The sequence below is a fragment of the Pseudonaja textilis genome, chromosome 1 (genome assembly GCF_049901715.1).
Source record: "Pseudonaja textilis isolate UNSWEBS1 chromosome 1, rPseTex1.2, whole genome shotgun sequence".
Taxonomy (NCBI): domain Eukaryota; kingdom Metazoa; phylum Chordata; class Lepidosauria; order Squamata; family Elapidae; genus Pseudonaja; species Pseudonaja textilis.
In genome coordinates this window covers 237,289,530-237,310,608 of record NC_141990.1, presented here as the reverse complement: position 1 = coordinate 237,310,608, position 21,079 = coordinate 237,289,530, and the positions used below count along the sequence as shown (strand labels likewise).

Genomic DNA, 21,079 nt, shown 5'->3' with positions numbered 1-21,079 from the left:
TTTTCACAGCCGGCTGGCAAGCCTGGAATATACAGACTTTCTCCCCCAAAATGAGAAAGCCTTAAAAGAGACCTTTCACTTCTCTCTCAAGTGTAAAGTCTTCCAAAGCATTTGAAGGGATAATAACCATTTTTGCGACGCTCTTTAAATTGCTGCCATTGCAACTATACTATACGAACAATTTAGCGCTGCTGAATGTGTCGTGAACCGAGCTCCGGTGTCTTTCGAAACCGCGCGATAGCGAAGACATTAAAGGGCTTGTTCGCTTGAATTGTGATGGGATTGACGGGTCTCTGGATCTGACAAAGGCATTAACGTGTGACCGGAGGATCTTCTTTGCTTGCTTGCTTGCTTGCTTGCTTGCCTGCCCGACGTGTAATTCTTAATAGCCGCAGGTATTTCCCCTTTAGTTTCAACCCAACCAAAACTTAACCAATAGCTAATTCTTCCGAAAATACAGTTTTAATAAGATCCTGTCACTTTCAGTAATGGGTGAAAGTGGAGGGAAGGAGGGGTAAAAACACTAATCACCACCACCGCCTTGCTGCGCGATGACAAATGCACACCAGACGCTTCATTTACCAAACAAAACAACAACAGGCAGGCAAACAAAACGCGGGAAAATTCCCCTTGCAAAGACAAAAGTCCGCCTCTTTCCTCCCGGGCCGTAGCCTGACCCACGATAGGCCCTTTTAACCCCCCCCCTTTTTTTTTTCCCGTGCCCAGAGGGAGGCCACTTCCTTCCGCCCTCTTAAAGCACCGCTACGGGGGACCTACCCAAGCGAGTAGCGCTGGCGTTGCATCCCGGCGGGCGACGGCCATAGTCGCCGAAGAAGGCGGAACCACTTGCGGAAGCCCTCGCGGCGGCCGATGGGTCCGCCTTTCCCAGCTTCTGGCTGCAATTGCAGGAGCTGTTTTACAGTACTGTATATATGTGGATCTTTGGTTATTCGGGTTTTCTCCCGCGTAAAATTGGAAGTAATATATATATATATATATATAAAACCGAAGGCCAGAGGTTTGTGGACGTAGCCAGGTCGGGCAAGTAGAGAGAGGACTACTAAGGCCAATGCAAGGCTCATTTTTCCCCTTCGGCTTTTGCAGCTGTGGCTTGGAGCTGTGGAAGATGTGGCGACGCGAACTCGTGAGAGGAGTGCTGAGCGTGAATAACCAGGATTACGTGGGCAAGACATGTCAAAGGAGTTGCTTTGTTCTGTGTGTTTGAGTGAGTGAGTGTGTATGAAAAACAAAGTGGAGCTCCATTTCTGATGGACACGTTCACGCTTCTTGGCAGCCGTATGGAAGTAGTTTACCAATACTTCCCTGTGTGTGTGTATGTGTGTTGTGTGTCTATGAAAGACAAAGCCTCCTTCGAGACTTCTGATGTTTCTTCTGATGTTTCTTGGCAGCAGGATGGAAGCAGTTTACCAGGACTTCTTGATTTTGCTTCTCGGAAACCACCTGTGAAGCTTGCAAAGAGCACTGTGGTAAAATCAAGGACCACTCATAAAGCTGTCATAAATTTGAACAGCTACTAAATTTGACAAGTCATTAATCAAGGACTGTCTGTATTTTCTAATGTGCCCACTAGTGGTATGAAAATAATTCTGAATAAAAATGACCTGGGGCATTTGAGTTACAGATGGTTTCACAATTGCAGCATGTGAGTCATCTTAGAAAAGGTATGGCTTATTTGTTACAGTATTGGCAATCCTTGGTTTGGTTGAAGATATCAGAAGTCAATATGGTTCTAAATAAATCTAGCCTGCTTTGGTCAGATGGGCTGACTAAATACTATAATAGTTATTTTATTTATTTTTACTTATTTTTTAAAATTGGTTTGCTTGCCCATCTTGTTGCAAGGCTGTCATAACAATATGGTCTTAATTTGTCTCTGCCCTATGAAGAGGGAAGGAGCTGAAAGAAATACACATGTTGACATAATCTCTAGTTTATTTCATCTTGTCCTAGCTTCCCACCGGATGCAACATACATCAAATAGTTCAACTTTACGGTATCCATGATACATTTGTTGTCTGACATATGATGAACAAGGCTAGCTAAAAAAATCTCACCAGGAAGGTTCTCCAGAAATCAACTATCTGACAAAATATTTTTCAATGTTTAGCAGAAATAGCCTCCGGTACTGCATTCCAACCATTGTGCCACCATGGCTCTTGAATGATTCCTTTGGTTTTTATTTCAGGTACCGTGTGAACCAAGTTAATGTGTAGTTTGTAAGCCATGCAGTACTTGTGGGCACATTTCAACATTTGAGAGCATGTTGCGGGCACTAAAGCTGCAATCAGAAAGTCGGGCCTGTCCGTTCATAGTTGGCATGATGGTTTGTTCAGTTATAAAATAAAAAGTAAAATCAAGATTCTGGCATACAAAATAGGTTCTTAGGTACCTATTTTTTACTTAGGCACCTGCTACCCATTGGCACCATGATGAGAGAGCATGATATGTAACTTCAGCCAATTGTGGATGCTTCAGCAAGTCTTATTTAAGTAAACTATGGCTTAACATGATGTTCAAATTCAATCAATTACAACTTCCCAAATTATAAGTGCTATATTCTACTTAATATTATTCATATTGAAATGTAATAGGAAAAATGGAACATGCAGTGCTTACTCAGAAACAAATATATTGTACTTATTTATACTCAGAAACAAGAAATAATTCATTATTGAATGCAATAATAAGTATTTAACTGATATTTCTGCTAGGTAAGCAGGTATAATATGATTATAGCTGTGGTTTTGCAATTAAAAAAAATATGTTAGGAGATAAACCAGAACACACGCTTCTGGAGATAGTTTTAAGGTTTTATTGCTCCTTCCATAGCAGCTAATACTAGCCATCATTGGTTGCACATAACAGTGGACCATATGGACCATTAGCCTTTAAATATAGCATTTCATAATCTATCAATTGTTCTAGATAAATTATTTCTACTTTCTTTTCAAATAAATAGAAAGGAACTGAAGAGAGGAGGGAAGAGTGGTATGTAAACATTGATATTAATCTTCCAAAAAACAATATTAAAACAAAGATATTTTCCTTTCATTGATCATTTTGGGAAGAAGCATTCTGCATGAAGCACAAAAGCAGTATTATCTTGCTAGAATGTGTATGTGTGGGTGGGATCCACAGCTACTGAATGCAGAAAAGTTATTAGACAGGTTAGACTCCCAGTTACTTGTCCATCTTGATGAGGGCCTCGCTGACAATGTCCAGTTCATGCCGTAACTCATTCACCATATGTGCAATACTTTGTGGATCTTTTAGGATCTGAATGCTTTGGGTATATGGATTGTAGCTCACTCCAAACGGGCGTTTGATTGTCTTTGCAAACTCTCTGTTCGGATAAGGAAAGAAAAAAAGAGAATTGTCTACATAGTGGCAGTTTCAGTCAATTATAAACATTTAAATAGCTTAATAATTGTCCCACTGTTTCTAATCTATTGAATGATTGCCATTAAAGAAGAAAAGGTGTGGCAGATGTGATAGTGTGGATCAGAAATAGACAAATCAGTGGCCTCCAACCAATAAGCCAACCAATAGATCCAGTGGCAAGGGATTATGGGATATATAGTCAATATTTTCCTGCTTTATTGTGACCAGTGCAGAAATAATGTCCCAGGAAAGAGACAAGAAAGGAGAGAAATAGTCCACAAATTTGCCCTAACTTGGAAAAAGGTAAAGCCAGAGAAATAACTAAAAAATGAAGATAATCCAGCAGGGAGAGGCCCCAAAATTAATTAAACCAGAACAAAAATATAAATGAGAAAATTAAATGGATGCAGAAGATAAACTGAGATCACACAGCAAAATAAGTCATAATTTTATCTGTTTGCTTGATTTGTAGTTTGCCCTTTTGGTAAAGCCAGCTATCATAGTTTATTTCATAAATCATAGTAAAACTGAAAATTACCCTTGTCTATGAGCAATTGCTGGAAAAAGGGAAAGTATTTAAAATAAATATTTGATATTTTTGAATGTAGCTGTGTTATTTATAAAGCAAAACAGAACAGAAAAGGCAAACCTCAAGACAACACTGGCATTATATTGCAAGTAACATTTATATTGTGCTTTTGAGTATCTGGCCTTTTGGTAACCTAACACCTAACCTAAATGGGATAAGGTGTTATTTTTTTCCAAGGGCCGGGAATGGAACATTTGGATGTCTTTCATTCTGCTAGTTTTCAGTTTCCCAGAGGCAAACAGTAAATTACCTCATCTTTTCTTTTGCATCTTCAAAGCTTTCAGAAATAAAGTAAACTTCCTGGAAGGTAGTAATCATACATTCCTGCTTGCAGGTGACAGTAGGTTCAAAAGACTTGACTTTGGCATTTCCGGAAAGTGCATGCTGGTTATCAGACACACCAAAATAGAAAAGATTGAAATGTGCACATTATAGACACATCAGTACAGAAGAACCCTTAGAGATAGCTAGTAACATTCTATGTGGATTCTAACTTTTAATGCTTTTTGTTTGTTTTTATTGTTTGTTACTGTAATTCTTAAGAATATGTCTTGTTCTATAAAGTGCACAACTTTCAAACCAAGAATCACCCTTGACCTCTTGAGTCACCCCAAACTAGTAAATGGTGCTAAGATGAAAACTAAAATTCATTTCAGGTATATATAATTACAATTAAATAGAGTTAATTCTACTGATAGTCACAATTCCTCCCTGTCTGCCACATTCACATTCTTTGGTAACACATTTTGGGAATTTTTGTGGGCCATATTGAAACATTTTGAGGGCTTCAGGTTACTCAGGGGACTTTAGGTTGTACATTTCTAGACCAGTAGCTGCCATTCTATCAATTGAATAATATTGCTGAATACTTTAGATTCTTGTTAATGCCAAGCTTTCTTCTGCTAAACCTGCTCTAAATTAACAATATTTTATTGATTAAAATGCCATGCTAGAACATATAACAATGGAACTCATGAATATTGTATTCAGTGTTCTGTTAGATGCAAGAAATCAGGAAACCAGGGTTCAAATGAGTTAAAGTTTAATCCATTCATTACAGCTCATTACAAGAACCATAACTACTAATAGTTAAAGCAAATTGGCAGTAGATAAGGGTCAATGGAACTCAAGGAGGGCTGGACTTAGTTCTGTTATGGGCACAAAGGGACTCCAAACTGATGACGTGGACCCTTCCCTTAGACTCAGCCTGGTCATTTCCAACATGACCCTTGGCTCTATTTCATGAGAGTTGTGGTCACAAAGAGTTGACACAAATTTGATAGCACACAATAAAACACTATCATATCCTTCGCTGAGAAAATAACCAATGACAGATTTCCTTGAAGCATTTTGAGGCATCAATTCAGGTGAAAGTCTAAAGCAGAACAGTGAAGCCAAATGAAATAAATAAAAGTTCCACCTGAGTGTACAGTTGGGGCTTACCTTCAATTCACTAATAGAAGAGAGCAAACCAGCTCCGTAGACTCTCAGTTGCCCTTCTTGCTTGCATAAGCCAAACTCCACTGTGAAAAAGTAGCACTGAGAAGGAATAAAGTTGAATGAGGAGAAGAAGAAGCAGCTCTCTAATAGAGATACACACAGTGAATAAAGCATAAACACTGAGTGTCCATATGGTCTTTTGCTGGTGGAAAGTAAACACCATTTCTCCAATATTTTCAGATATATCAGCTGTGTCCATGCAACACACCATCTCATGGCTAATTAAACAATAGTAAACCCAGATTGTCTGGGTTTGCATAACTAACTAAGCCAAATTCTAGCCAAAAACATTTTGACCTAGAATGTGCTGTGGACCCAGCCTGCAGTGACAATAATGCCTCAGTCAACATGGCCAAGATGATTAAACAATCTCAGTTACAATAATGTGGAAACCACTCTGAGAAATAGTAGCAGTGGACCACTAAAGGATTAGGTTCCCTTGCACGAATGAAAAATAGAATATTCCATCAGAATTTTTCCTATGGCAGATATCTTCCTTAGCCCCACATGAAAGGACAGCAGCTCAACAGTTTTTTTCAAACAGCATAAACTTTCCAGATTGCCATCAACTTTTTGAAAAGGCAGCCTTCAAATTGGAGAAGAAAAGGATGGAATTTCTGTCATCACAGAAGGGAAGTACTGCTGCCTCATTTCCCAGTTCATGTACTGTCATTAAAAGCATGGTACTATGGTAAGATGTTGAATGAGGCTCAAGATGACTCAGGTTCAAGATCATTCTCTGCCACGCAAAGTTACCAAATGACTTGGGATCAGTCACTTTCTTAAGTTCCATTTATTTCAATTTCATTTGAGGGAGTGGAATTAAATGAGAGACCATTTTGTACTCTGCGTTGAACTCCTGAGGAAATGGCAGAGTATCATTTCAGTACTGTTTAAATTAAACAGTTCATTTAAAAGGCAGATTTATTTACATTCTCCAGCTCACGACACCGATTCCATTCTGGCAAATTTATAATGAACAGTCAGAAATAAATATAGCAGAACTGCATTTGATAAATGTTTTTTGTAAAATGGAAAGTGAAATGGTACATGATGATACCTTGAGGCTCTAGGTGTTTTTAAAGTGCTGTTGAACAAATCTACCTCTTTGGAAGGAGCCATTTTGTGGTTTGCATGAAAAGAGAAATATTTGGGGCAGTTTATTGAGGTAGATAAAATAAGGATGCATTTGTTGGGGGCAATATGCCGACTCTGTAAACTGCTTAGAGAAGTCTGTAAAGCACTGAGAAGCAGTATATAAGTCTAAGTGCTATTGCTATTGCGGTTAGTCCTTTAAGTTTTACTGACACTCTCTCTTCCAAGGAGATGGGTGGCTTAATGCACAAGAACAGCTAGCTCCAGAATCAGTGGAGTAAACTGATCATTGCTCAATGGCAGAAATGCATGATTTGTTCTCCACCTGCACACAGCCCACTGGGAAGGCAACCACCATCCATCTTTATCTGTTATGTGTCAAAGGTATTGTGCATTGATTTATGCCAATTGAAGTGATTCTGTTCAAGTTGCCTGTTGTACTTCATTTTATTATAGGCAAACACCTCCAGCCAAATAGTCTATTGTTCATGGTAGCAGGAATGCCACCTCTCCTCTGCTAATGATCACTAGCCACTCTCCCCACCAGCCTTTTTTTCCCCATCACATTCCCAGTGGAGCACTGAAAAGCTAGGTTTCCACTCAATCTCAAATTTACTGAGATAGGAATCATTATAAAACTACAGTCCTTCCTTCCTTCTTTCCTTCCTTCCTTCCTTCCTGCTATAAAGAAATAAGGGAATCTAACAATTAGGGGCCAGAGGTCTGGCAGAACATCAGGACATTCCTGTGGGCAAAGAAGAAAAAGGGAATGAAATCCAGAAGAGGATTCCCTAAGTCAACTTCATTTTCAGGCTCTTTACAGAAAACAAACAATGGTATCCATTGGGGGCAAAAGGCCAAGATGGCGGAGCATCACTGCTTCAACGCATGAATACAATATTAATTCACATAGAATGGGTCAGGGCTTCAGTCACAGGACTGTCTGCCATCTTAGCCTTTTCCACCTCTCCACAGCATCGCAGATAAGCCTGCAGTATAGAAAAGCTAGAGTTAAGCCTGCTGAAATCAGTGGTACTTTTAGAAGATTAATTTGGCTGACTCAGACTCAGGCGCAGGCTGTTCACATACTCCTGCCACTACTCTGGAATAAACACTCCATTGATCTGACCAGCAGTGCCCAGATAACCAGGAGTGGCCATATTCCAACTTTGTTCTCTTCAAAAGATACCCCCTTTTTAAATGTCTCAGATAGCTACTATAAGAGGGATATGTGGCTAGAAAAACTGACATACAACTGGAACATGTTGCACTGGCCAGGACTTTTTACTTACAGTGGCCAGCTTTTGAACAGCTTCATCTGAGGCACCAAGTGATACCAATCCAATTTCCTGTGAGAACTGAGCAAAACTGGGCTCAGCCAGAAGAGGGACATGGCCCAAAAGCTCATGACAAGTATCCCTGGAAAACAGATAAAACAACATGATACTAAAACTTGCAATATTGCAATTGCTGGATGTAAACCATCTCACATTAACATAGTTAGCATAATAATAGTAGCTTGTCAAAAGATTAACTTCTCAGTTTTGCTGTCTTCCCTCTCTCAACTATTCTAAAGGAAGAAATCTGTCACAGTAGTAGATATCTCAGCTATACATAATCCAATACAGGGATTTGCAATATAATTTTTTTAAAAAATTGGGTAACACTCAGGCTCCAAACTGAATACACTTAAAGAAGCTTATTATAATGTAGAGAGGTGGCCTTGAAGAAAATAGGGGGTAACCATCAGTAAAGAGATTAATTCATAATATTCTTTCTTTTCATGAGAAAGAAACTCAAGATTGCACCGCCTTGACTCTCTTTGGTAGAATGCGGAGGGGAAGAGAAATTCTGTCAAGTTTCTAGTATTTTTGGCAGTGCCTCTTTCCTGATCTAGTCTGCCGTTAAGTGCTGACATATAAACAAAATCAATGGGTTACCAATCCCCACTTACGGTTCCGGTGTATAAAGAGGATCTGAACTGTGCCGAACATATTGAGTGCAGTGAAATACTCTGAATGCTAAGCCTGCCAAAAAATCTCTGGGCGATAGGTATCCGGCAACAGGGCGGATGGTAAATCCAGTGCGCTCTGCAAAACCAAGGAATAGTTCAGGAATAGCTTTTATATATTTCTCATAAATAGTTTTTATTAGTTTATTATAACACTTACAAAGAAAATACAAAAGTAAATAGTAGGGAAAAAGGGGGAAGAAAAACATGAGGGAGAGAAAAGGGGGAAAAGCAAAAAGAAGGCATTGACTTCCAACTGTCTTTGGTGCAGTAGAATAAGGCATGAACATCAGACCTCAACTTTTTACTTTTACATAATAGTATAAAGTAGCCATTTCTATAACAACAAATCTAATTGGTAAAACCTAAAATCAAAATTTCATTTTTTTTCACCTCAAGCACAAAGGCCAGAAGTATTTCCAAGTAGAAATAAAAATATTTGCATTTTTTTCTTTGATCAAATTATTTCTCAATACAATCTTGAAAATGAAGTTGGCATCAGAATCTCAAAACAGGGGAGGTGGTGATAACAATCTTCTACAACAGGTTTGATAAACAGGCCTAATTAGGATTATGAGAATGTATGTCTGAGCAAGAAGCTGGAGAAACTGAGGTGTGCCCAAAACAAAAGCACTCTTGATAATATGATAAAACATCAAAGCAGTGATAAGCCACCTTGAGGTATTTTGACATTAAGCTGTACAGAAATGTTGCTATAAATAAATAATTATCCAAAAAGCCTATATTTTGATCAAAAGTTATAAACACCCTTTCCAAAACATGGGGTCAAACACATAATACAGATTCCCCACAACACCACTGAAAAAAGTGACTTAAAAGACCTTTTTTCCCAGTTACGACCTTTCTAACAAGCAAAGTCAATGGGGAAGCCAGGTTGACTTAATAACCAGATTACTAACTTATCAACTATAGTGTTTCACTTAAAACTGAGGCAAAAAGGTGGTAAAATAGGACAAAACTCGCTTAACAACTGTCTTGCTTAGCAATGGAAATTTTGGGCTCAGTTGTGGTCATAAGCTGAAGACTACCTGTATAGCAGAAAGTAGATTTCCCAGGCTAGAAGTAATACAGAAAACAGCTTATACACATACACTGTACACATCAAATAGTGCTCTCAAATGGACTTCTACTAGAGTTATTTATCGCCAAACAGGTTCATCATAAAACAGGAGAGCCTTAATTTATTTAGACTGTTAACAATTTATTTTTAAAAGCAACTTGACAGGCAATGCCATTTGATAGTGGAATGACATTGCATAGCAGTTACTATCCTAATAATTGCCTCTTGGCTAATGGATTCCAGACTCTTTTCAACATTCATCTTACCCAATGCACACAGCAATCCTCTTCAGAATTTTTAATACCATTATTGTATGCAGGATGCAAAGGTGCTTAGCTCAAGAGAAACATCTAGCTGATTCAGTTTCCAAAGCAGTGGGTGATTCTCCCACTTTGCTCTTTAACACCACCTATCCATAACTTACAGATGCAACACCTCAGGCCACCTTCCCTGGATTGGGTTGGGGTTTTTTTACAGGCACTGAAGGAGGTTTCTAAGGGATACGAAGAACCTTATTGGACAAAAGGCTTCAACTTTACCTCAACAAAGAGCCTCATTACCTCTTCAGCATGAATTCAGCCAAGGTAAATGCAACTCATCTAAGAGAAACCTACTGTAATCTAGACAGAGCATGAAGAACTGTTGCCAAAGCTGATCAACAGATTACTTTCCAAATAAATGTGGTCCTTAGAGGAGAAAGAACTTGCTGTCCTCTTTCTGTAATGGAAGCTCTGCTTCAGCAAGAGCTCAACATTGAACAGGCATCTGACTCTTACCTTTGAGAAAAAGGGACACATCTTCTAACTGAGGTATATTATCTTCTCGATATCCACAGCACTTTGAAAGCAAAGGCAGATTTTTCAGGTACTCTCTACACGCGTGGGTTGGATACAGCTTATTGAGTTCCCGAAATACAGTACCCCAAGTCTTGATTTCCTCCTCCGTGAATTTGACTTTGGGAATCGGTTCCCCACTACAGAAAGAAGTTTTTAAAAAATTCACTTCATTAACATTTGTCCATTTGTCCACAATGGTGTTTTGCATAATGGCATATTTTCTATTATTCTGCATACTGGACATTGGTTACAAATTGGGTTAAGCCAATTGGAAAATGGAAGCTGAGCTTTTACAAATCTGGTATATATTATTACAGATGGACATTGAGTTACATTCAAAGAGGAAAGGGGGAATCAGAGTGCATACAAGCACACATGTAGCACCTGTCCTAGCTGCTTTCAGCCAAACATGTTCTTAAGAAGCTAACATCAATGTTCCCATCTGCTCTGTATCATTTGCTTCAAACCCATGGAATGCCACTCTGCTTTATCAGTTAGCAAAGGCAGAAAATGAATCAAGACTTATCCAGAAGCATTAAAAAATTCAGTGAAGGCTGAGAAGAGTTTTAAGTACATGATTTGATTTTAGATATTTTTACTAGGAGAAGTGTTTTTTTTAAAGATTTTTCTTGGATTCTGCTTTGTAATGCAAAGCTTTAAATATAAGCAATTACATTTTTCCTTATGAACTTTTTTCAATTTCCCCCCTTTTTCTAATTTAACCTTTATTTTTCCCAAGAAAATATGGCCACCTCAGGAATAAAACCATTTTGGTGAGCTCTAGAAGCCCAACTAATTAACTTCAGAGCAACGTCTTAATTTTACTTTTATCTAGTGTGGATTTCCAACACCAAGGAATGCTGTACTTTCTGTTTTGTGGAATGTCCTTTCAGTAGTTATTTCTAAATGTCTTCAGCGCTTTTTATCTGTCAGTTGTTTTAATATCATCAGCAATAATAGCATTTAGTACACACTGATACATACTGTTTGTAATTCATAGCCAAGTCAGCAAAATACTTCCGTCTCTTGCGATAAACATTGTCTTTGAAACCCTATTGCAAAAGCAAATAATAATTTCCTCGTTATTAAGATTAAAATGGCTTAGTTCTATCAATCAGTTTGACAGCCAGCGAAAGAAAATTTGGGAACATTTCATGAGGTAAATATATGCAAACCAGAAATCTATTATCTCTCTCTTTTTTATATACTTATTTACCTCAGTCTTCAATCTGGTACCTTCTAGATATATGACACTACAATTCCACTTCCCCTCCACTACTCAGCCTTTGATCATGCTGCCTGGATATGATGGAAGTTGTAGTCCTATACATCTGAGAGCATCGGAACAGGGAATACTGATTTACATACGTTTCTGCAATTAATAGCAGGGACAAACTGTCCAATACAATATTATATAGACCTCACATCCCAACCTCATGCACACACATGATTCAAAATAAATAAGTAGTAATTGCCAAAAGAAAACAATTGGGCCAATAGTGTAGATCATCTTCTATCAGAGCTATAACTTCAGCCAGGAGTGATACAACTTTCTGGCCTTTTTCTTTCTCAATTCAACATCTTTCTTCTTCTTTTGAGGCATTTCAACCATCACCAAGCAAGCATTTTTTTAGAACTTGCAAGAGCACATTTGAGGAAATGGAAGCACGTGAAACCTTATACATGTCATCAAAAAGATAAAAATGTATGACTCTTCCTCCCTCCTCCCAGTTTTCCCTGAATCTCACAGAGCTTCAGAGTTCCCAGCTTTATCTAAATTCTATATATTTTATTGTGTTTAATAAATAAAACAAAATTTGAAAATGGAATGCAGATTAGAATAAAAATATTCAAGCTTGGGAGTTAGATCTCCAATGATTCAAGCACCTTTTCTTCAGAAAAGACCCAAAATATACATAGGCAAAGGCTGTTACAAATCTACTCACTGGATGGTCTGCATCCAGATCAGATCCATACATCAGAACACGGTTTGCACATTTATCCAAATCTGAGATCTTCTTAGGAAACCAGGGTATATTTTCCATGTCTAGGGAACGGAGAAGATACACAGTTATTAATAAAAATTAGTCTGGTTGGAAAAAGGAAACTAGCCTCATGACAGTTCAAAGGGAAATCTAGCTGTTAAGAAGTAAATGGCAAAATTGAAGGCAACTTCTTCTTATCATATATATGCACAGCACAAAATGCTTCCTGCTGTGGTACTTACAATGAAACAGGATAGCTATATTAAAAATAAGGAGAGATACTTGCATTAAATTAGCATCATCATTGCAGTTCTCACTGAAGTCAAGCATGTGCAAAGAGACACCAATATTAAAATGCTCTTGAAATTTTTCTTGAAATAAAATGGAAGGCAGAAATGCTTTAAATAAAAATGTATCATTCCAAAGTTAACAAAAGAATTATTTACTAACAGAATTGCTAGTCAAGAATTGTTCTTCATTGTCCCAAAAGGCAGAAATCTGAAGAATGAGCTCCAGTTGCAGAAAAGCTTATTTTTTGTTGAATTTATTTATCATTTATCAGTGAAAGCTTAAAAAGAGAGACAAAATCAACTGTATTTTTAAATTTCATTCAATAAGCCTTGGAATAGCAAGACATCTTTATAATACACATGCAATTTTAATAAATCACTTTCTTTTTTTCCTCCTTCTTACCATCTTCCTGTAGATTGTTGATTGGATTCACAGTCAAGAAATTCACATGGGATTTCAGGAGATGGAAGACTTCATCTAGCTGTTCCCTGTTGCTATCACAATCAATAAAGATCTCAAATTCTGAATTTCGTCTTCTGGATTTTCGAGATTCAATGTGTACCAAATTCACATGTTTTTCCTGAATAATAAGACCATTATATGGGATCATGAATATCATCTGAAAACAAAATCTAGGGTATACAGTATTTCTTTAACATCCATTTAGTCAAGCTTTACACAAATAAATTTATACTTTGAATTAATTCATACTGCATTTAAATTTATAGTCAATACTATTTATATTAAATATACTCATGTTCAGTCTTCTATTCTTCCTAGTTCATATGTATTTTTTTTTTAAATTCCCATTATATGACTAAGTCATAACAAATACATACTTGCACCCTTTCTATCTCCTTTCTCTTCCTCTTCAGCACAATAAAACTCAGAAAGAGAAATACCACTTCTATTTTTTGGGAAAGCTGTGATCCAAATTAGATTTAATCTGCTTGAATTTACTAATTATATATTTTTAAAAAGTCATTGCTTTATGTTTATGCAACAAGGAATTGTGATTTATTTCCAGTTAGAAGAATAAACTTTGAGCCTATTCCTTGTAGAAGTGAAATGGGGAAAGAGGTAGTAACCCATGTAAAAGAAAACAGTTTTACAACTGATTTGTTTAAAATACATTTTTTTAGTTTTATAGTCAGAGGCAGTGATAGGATGGGGGTGGAATCAAACCAATCTGTCCAATGAAACAGCATTTCACTATCCTGATGCAAGTGTACCTCTGTGGATCTAATTAATGACATCACTTTATGGCACAATGCTGCATTCATTATTTTGACAGTAGCAGAAGTCTGAACATCCATGTTTACAGCTGATCAGTTTTCCATTTTACAGGAAACCAAACTGTGACCAAAAAAAAAAAAAAAAGACTAGGATCATTTTCACAGTTAATTCCCTGTTTTCCATCCTTGAGTCGGATTGGATTCGTGGTACAATACCCTTTGTTGTGTTCTACAGCAGAGAATTTTAGATTGTTTTGTGTGATCAGCTGGTGGTACGAAGCATCATATAAGGAAACCATGGAACATTTTGGTAGAGTTGTTCTGCTATGCCATTTTCCCAATAGGATTGAAATACACACAGTTTTTATTCTGATCTCCATTGCTCAACTTTTTAGACTAGCCCTTTCGATAAGACTCTGGTATCTCATTCATCATTAAGCAGGCTGTTTATTATATGGAATGGTACTTAATCCGCTGGAGTATTTAAGGAACAAAGCAAAATGGAGATTGCATTATGGCATTCTCAGAATTGTTCCTATCTACTGGAAATGCCCACACATATATTTATTTGTTCAACTATAGGTAAGAGTAACAGCTTACCTGAAAGAGTTTTAATGCTTTGACAAGTCCTCCAATTTCATTCTTTAAGGAGAAAATAATAGCAGCTCTACTCCGTTCAGATGTATTGGCCTTGTTCTCTTTATTGTCTTCATTTGTAGTATAGTTTGGTTTGAAGATCTAAAATAAAATTTTGTGGCCATCAGTGTTAAATAACTCAGGTCTATTTTTTATTACATAGAATGACATCAAATTTGGGCAATACTCTATTGTTTCAAGGAAAAGTATTTCCCAAAGGTTGAATCCAATGATATCTGTCTTTTTTTTTTTATATGGAAAGTAAGCCAATGGCCATAATTCTTGTAGTCATATCTCTATTTTCAATAAAGGTTTAGGTCTGAGAATTTTTCTTGGAAAAGAATTACTTTTGATTTAGACAGATCTCAAAGAGCCTCGCAATTTATAAATGGTCCCTTTCCTTGGAGCAGGCCTCATTCAATTAAGGACAGTTATGATCATAGCTTTGTCATTGCTTTTGAACTGATGGTATTTTGAAGTAATCCCACAGATACACCAAAGCAATAATAAATGCAGAGCTGGCACTTCAATGCTCAAATGCTTTTCGTACTTGCTTCATTTCAAGGCATATCATAGCTGCATATAATAAAATTTTAAAAGTTGTAAACAGTTTTAAAAGGTTGGCACATTTTATTTAATATTTAAAACCAAATATACAGAATTCTGTTTTTAGAATTTTTTTCAAATTGAATATCCAAACATAACACATTAGATGCACTTAATCTAGATTTCAGTAAGCATAAATTCACATACAGTTCTGCAGGATTAAAGCTTCCTAAGGTAACTTTAGCTGATCTCAGAAAACCTAATCTGGTTAATTCTTGGAGGGGAGACCTCCAGGAAATCTCAAGCTATAGACTAAACTGGAAAGTCAAAAGAATAAATCACAGAAGATGGCAACAGCAAACCACTTCCATAATGTTGCTGAGGAAATTCCATGGATGCGTCTATATGGACACCAGAAACCTAGCTCAGTTTAAGGAAATTTTACTTTTTACATCAATAACTCTGAAAGAGAAACTAGAAAACAAGACCCGTTGAAGCCTCCAGCAATGATTAAAGACTGAGGTTGCAGAGAAGACAGGTACCACCCAGAAGTACAACCAGTGTGATGGGCAGTGTAGGAATTTGATTAATAAAATAAATAGACAAAAAAGTCCACTCTACTAGCATAAATCTATTGATCTTTCTTTGAATTTAGCTTTGCTTCCTGGTGCAATGCAAGGTCTCTTTGGCAGAGCTGTTCCTTCTCACTCTAGAAATTGTGTACAATTGTTTGAATATATTTTCCACATATTTAGATCACTTTTCAATACAAAAAAATTTACAAGGAAAGCTAAATGTAAATATTATTAGCTTATAGGATAAGATAATGGTTACAGTTGTCTAAGCTTTTCCTTAATTCAAGCCAAACATTTCTGTTTGTTTCAAACCAGCTGTCTGTATATAAGTTTTAATTCCAAATTATTAAAAATTCACAATCTCTTGCCAAAAGACTTTAAACCACACAGTAACCTGAATAATAAATTAATTCTCCATGATGTTTGATAAAGAAACCTATAGAGCATGAAATAAAGTGTCTGAAGAAAGTGCATTCCATTCCTAAGAAAATTAAATTTCTCCAGGGAATCTCCTGTAGTCTCCTTAGCTATTAAGATTTTCTTTTTCAAAATGACTTAAAATTATAACATCAAAGGGTTTGTTTCATTTTCTGATTGCTTTTGTATCCTGTTGTACAGGCTCCTGATTTATATATATATATGGTATATATTTTACTTCATCGATGCCAAGTTTTTAAGGTTATTCTACCTTACTCTCTTCTAAATGCTATATATGGAAGCAGGAAGTGGAGAATCTAAGACTTTTGACTTTGTAAATTGAGCTCTTTAACATTTTGCCTCAAATACCAGTATTGATTTTCTGTTCACCTATTTTATCCAGAACTCCTTTAATTGCTGTAAAAGCAACCAGTTTGATGCAAAACAGTTTATCAAACCTAGTATTTAAGAAAGCAGATTAAGTTCTCACAAGAAAAGTTTCCAACATCATTATCATCAAGTCCCAGCAATATATTGGCTTTAAAAAAAGAGTTAGAATTCTTTCTAATAATTCACTCCAACTTGAGATCTGAGCAGGGGTGGGGGTCTACCAGTTCGCACCTATTCGCTAGAACCGGTTGTTAACATTCTAAGCAGCTCGGAGAACTGGTTGTTCAAAGAAATTACTGGCCTAATCCTGTAAGGAAGGCAGGAAGGAAACATTCTGGTGTTGCTTACAGAAACTGCCTCTCTGTTAACCCTTATTACATTCTTGGCAGAACTAGACTTCCTGTCTCAGGAACTTCTTTGGAGTTTTTTCCCCCTCCTTTGCTGGTACTTTGCTTGTGTGGAGTGACCATTCAAAGTTACAATGGCACTGAAAAAAGTGACTTATGACCATTTTTCACACTTATGACTGTTGCAGCATCCCCACAGTCATGAGAGGCCAGGCGAGGAGATGCCTGCCTCGATGTGAGTGATGTTGAGTTGGCCACACCCAGCCAGTCACATGACCACCAAGCCACACCCACCAACTAAGCCATGCCCACAGAACCGGTTGTTAAAAAATTTGAATCCCACTCCTGGATCTGAGCCTCCAGTACATATTCTAATAATTTTCAATCACCATGACCAATATCCATGACACCTGAAGGAAGATCAGTCAGGTTCATTTGGATGGTATACCAGGCTGGGGATGCTGAATGACAACATACAACGCCTGAGGGAAGCCCAGAAGAGCTTTCCTTATGCCCAAATCAAAGCTTACTGTATTATGTTATTACGTTCACTCTATTCACTGTGATTGGTCCTATAGCACTATAGCACTTCTATTGATGCCCTTCCTTTCTTTGCTTTCCGCATCCAGGCCTCTCTCATGTCATTTGTTTCCTAATTCTTTCACAATCCCAAGGAAAGAAACAGTTCCAAAATTTCTAGAAGTATTTCATTATTTGATCATGAGTGCAGAAAAAAAGAAAATGAATGCAAAATTTGAATATATTTGTTTGAAGAATTGTTATCACACCTTCAACCACAAAGCCCCCATCACAAATTATAAGAGATTGCATTCTGTCAAACTTACCACCTAAACAAATCGTCTCAAGAGAAAAAGAAATTGGAGGAGGGGAAGGAAAATGTAGGAATTAGATTTTGGTTTACTTCAATTTTATAATTTTTCTGCACTGGAAAAATATTTTGTGGCTAGACATTCATTTATATGAATCTCTGTGTTATGCTGAGCTTTTCAGTTTCTCACAGTATTCATGACATTTTTCAAGTACAGGTGCCTATCAAGTATAACCAGCCATATAGGTTTATTGTGAAAAACTATACTCTCCAGAAGCTTTTGTCCAATTCTACCAGTGCTACACTGCAATTCTTCAACTTTATCACTCAGAAATGCAGGTCACAGAGCAGTGTTTCTTAACATTTACAATTTTACAATGGCTCCCAGAATTCCTCAGCCAAACATATTTTATTCTATTTACTTTTTACTTTAATTAAAATCAATACTGGCATTATAATATCTACATGTGATTTTTCAAAAGATGCTTAGAGTAAGTTTTAATTGCAGCTGGAAACATTTTTCTGTAGTTTTTTATGGTGTACATCTTTAAGTCACAAAAGTAGAAAAATATAACAAAGGTGATAAATCAGGAATTGAAATCCTATGGGCTAAAGCTAGATAATTCCCCAGGCAAATGCAGTAGCAGTGAACTTTGATGCATATATCATTGTAGAAAAAGGCACTGTTCTAGGAATCAAAATCTTGTCTGCCAAAAATGCAGCCTTCATTTTCCATGCTGGACCTTCTTGCCCCCACTTGTTGACAGTTGATATACATTGATGCTCATGAGTATACCTCATATTTGATAGACAGAAAAGTGGTAGGTGAACCAATCTAAAAGGTCTTAGGAATGTGTGTCCTATTTAACATTTAGTATTACAAAAACATGAACAAGAGTACTTGATCATGTATACTGCCAGAAAAAGAGAGAGGTAGCCAAGGAGTATATGGAACCTAAATTAAAGACTACACCCCGCAGTCTTCTTCTTTTAACAGTCTACAACATGAGCATGTTCATGAATCACTATGCAAAGAAGTCTTTCTGATTTCTTTACTGGACTGCTATAAACAGAACAATGAATACAAGAGGACGAAGACAAATGTAGTTTTTGATCTTAATGCATAGAATGACTACCAAAACATAAAGCAAAGAACACAAGTTGACAGTCTATCTTACTAGGTGGCTGCTGGCTTCTGGGTGGCCACTTCAAAAAGAGTGCTGGGTTAAATAGCCTGTTGGCAATATCCAACTTCTTGCTATAGTTTATGGTCAGTCAATCCCTTCCCAAAGGACATTTGAGTAGGAAATTATTCTGATACCTAGAATTCATGCAGAATTGACAGAACTGGGTCGGTCTCACTGTTTATTTCCCACTGAAGGATGCAAGACAAAATAAAGTTCATGCAACTTTTTCCAAGGTATGATAAAAGAATCGTGCTAGGAAACAGGCAATGGGAGACAACCGTACTTAAATAAAAGCCTGTCAATTCTTCAGTTATTTCATTTAAGTTCAGTTGCATTGCACATTTTTGAACAGCAGGGCTATATAACATAAAGACCAGGTTCCATACCCAATAGAGATCTTTATCTGAGTAATTTTGAACAGTCCTCACCACATTTTTTAAACCATCATAAGAGTTGCCAATTCACACAAGGGAGGGTCTCTCCTCTTCCTCTTCCTCTTCCCACAAATCTCCTGTTTGATTCGATCAGACGACCAACTTTAACAGGAGTTCCTGAAAAGAACTGACTCTGTTACAGAGGCACCCTGGTCTTCTATCATATGGACAGGTCAGATAGAGAACCGAAGGCTCCCAAAAGCTCATCTAACCCCAATGCATTTCTCATCTGAAGCACCGATTCAGAAAAAGCACCAAGCAACAGCATCTCGCCATCAGGTGACCAAAACGTTCTGGGAAACAGTAGGAAACAGAAAATGTTCCCTTACAAAGGAAGGGAAGAGTGTGAGATTCTTTAAAAGTGTGACATTCCAAAGCACGTCTAAGTCTTTTTTTTTTTTTTAACCCTAGCAACTCCTTATTTGGGGAAGGAGAAGGAGAGGAAGAAAAGACCCCAAGAAGACCAAAGAAGTCCAAGAAGACCAACGAACCAGAAAGAAGGAGAAGAAGTGGGGAAACTGGCTTTCCAAACCAGAAAGAAGGCGAAAGGACCTACCCCATTCAGACCCGGGGGAGAGAAAAGATCGCTGAGCTGATTCTCATCCAAGTGGGCGCTCACGGAGTCGAAGGAGCGACCTCTGCGGGGCAGCTCGATTCGGTTGGAGGACATGATGAAGAGGAGCGAACCTCACTCGACGGCAAGAGCAACCGGTGGCCGCGCCGTCCGCCCGACCGCCTTCTGCTGCTTCTCCCGCTGCTGCTGGGCTATTTATGGGCAGGGGAAAGGCTCCGATCTCTGGCCAAGCGAACCGGCGCAGGGCGGGGGCGGGGCGAGATCGACGCCCCTCTCCATCTTCACGTGGATGGAAAGGAGGCATTCTCAAGACGAGAGCGGCTGTCCCAGGCCCGCAATCCTGGCGCTTCACACTTTGCCCTAGTGAGGTCTGCCCGCCTAGGACTAAGGCTACTTACTGCTCTTCCCCTCGATCCTTCACTCCTATCCAAGATGGCCTGACGAATTCCCTTCTGGAACTTCATTAAACTTCTTCAATTGCCATCCCCCCCACCCTTCCGCCTTGTTGGGGCTCAAGGGCTGAGCAAGTATGTGTCAGGCGGGCATTTCTTCTTACTTGTGGCAGCAAGATTGGCCTACAGAGGAACTTTGCCTTGAAAGGGAGGAAACTTACACCCATGCACACCAGTTTGTTCTATGGTGAATCATGAATACTCTTGGTGTGGGGGGTTAAATGTTGGACAAGGAGCAAGGAGGTTGACATTCTAGTCCAAAGGTCTTCAAAGTTGGCAAGTTTAAGACTTGTGGACTTCAACTCCCAGAATTCCTGAGCAAACATGACAGGAGGAGGAATTCTGGGTGTTGGAAGTCCGCAAGTCTCAAAGCCTGTCAAGTTTGAAGACCCCTAGACTATAGTCAACACAAAAGTTCTCAAGGGCATTTTGTAGTGATTCCTCTCTTTCAACTCTGTCTGCCCCACAGTGCTGTGGTTATAGAACAGTGGGGAAAAGCAAAGATTTGGTGTGCCATCTGGAAGTCCTGAATGAAATATTGGATATAAACATAACAGATAAATAAACGCACACAAATTCACATTTGCAGTGGAAATAAAAGCATTACTTTCTTGCCATCTACTGACTGGGCCAATCCTATTCCATTAGGCTTCTTTTGCTTCCTGTT

At 38.0% G+C, this 21,079-nt stretch overlaps 2 protein-coding genes and 1 long non-coding RNA gene across 5 annotated transcripts in view; 1 reads left to right on the top strand and 2 right to left on the bottom strand.

Annotated features, from left to right (window-relative positions):
• SERGEF (secretion regulating guanine nucleotide exchange factor) overlaps positions 1–1,132 on the bottom strand; it is an 82,152-nt gene extending 81,020 nt beyond the window's left edge. Inside the window, exon 1 of one of the 2 annotated variants that reach the window (XM_026706533.2) lies at positions 778–1,132. In XM_026706533.2, the coding sequence (XP_026562318.1) occupies positions 778–822 (45 nt within the window). In that variant the 5' untranslated portion in view covers positions 823–1,132. The remainder of the gene's footprint in view (positions 1–777) is intronic. The other variant, XM_087920507.1, reaches the window with a different exon arrangement.
• LOC148128110 (uncharacterized) lies at positions 757–19,909 on the top strand. Of its 2 annotated transcripts, XR_015740821.1 has the most exons (3): positions 763–926; positions 1,012–1,682; positions 19,798–19,909. It is a non-coding gene; the product is annotated as an uncharacterized LOC148128110 (long non-coding RNA). The 2 variants fall into 2 exon arrangements; XR_015740820.1 differs by lacking the exon at positions 19,798–19,909 and having other exon boundaries at positions 757–926; positions 1,012–1,641.
• TPH1 (tryptophan hydroxylase 1) lies at positions 2,820–20,770 on the bottom strand. The gene is made up of 11 exons (XM_026706451.2): positions 19,943–20,770; positions 14,626–14,763; positions 13,193–13,370; positions 12,461–12,561; positions 11,499–11,566; positions 10,455–10,651; positions 8,541–8,676; positions 7,879–8,005; positions 5,435–5,530; positions 4,242–4,375; positions 2,820–3,364 (listed from the first exon to the last, which is right to left on the bottom strand). The coding sequence occupies exons 1-11, from the start codon at positions 20,054–20,056 to the stop codon at positions 3,202–3,204; spliced, it is 1,452 nt and encodes a 483-aa protein (XP_026562236.1). The 5' UTR covers positions 20,057–20,770; the 3' UTR covers positions 2,820–3,201.
• Positions 20,771–21,079: the final 309 nt, after the last annotated feature.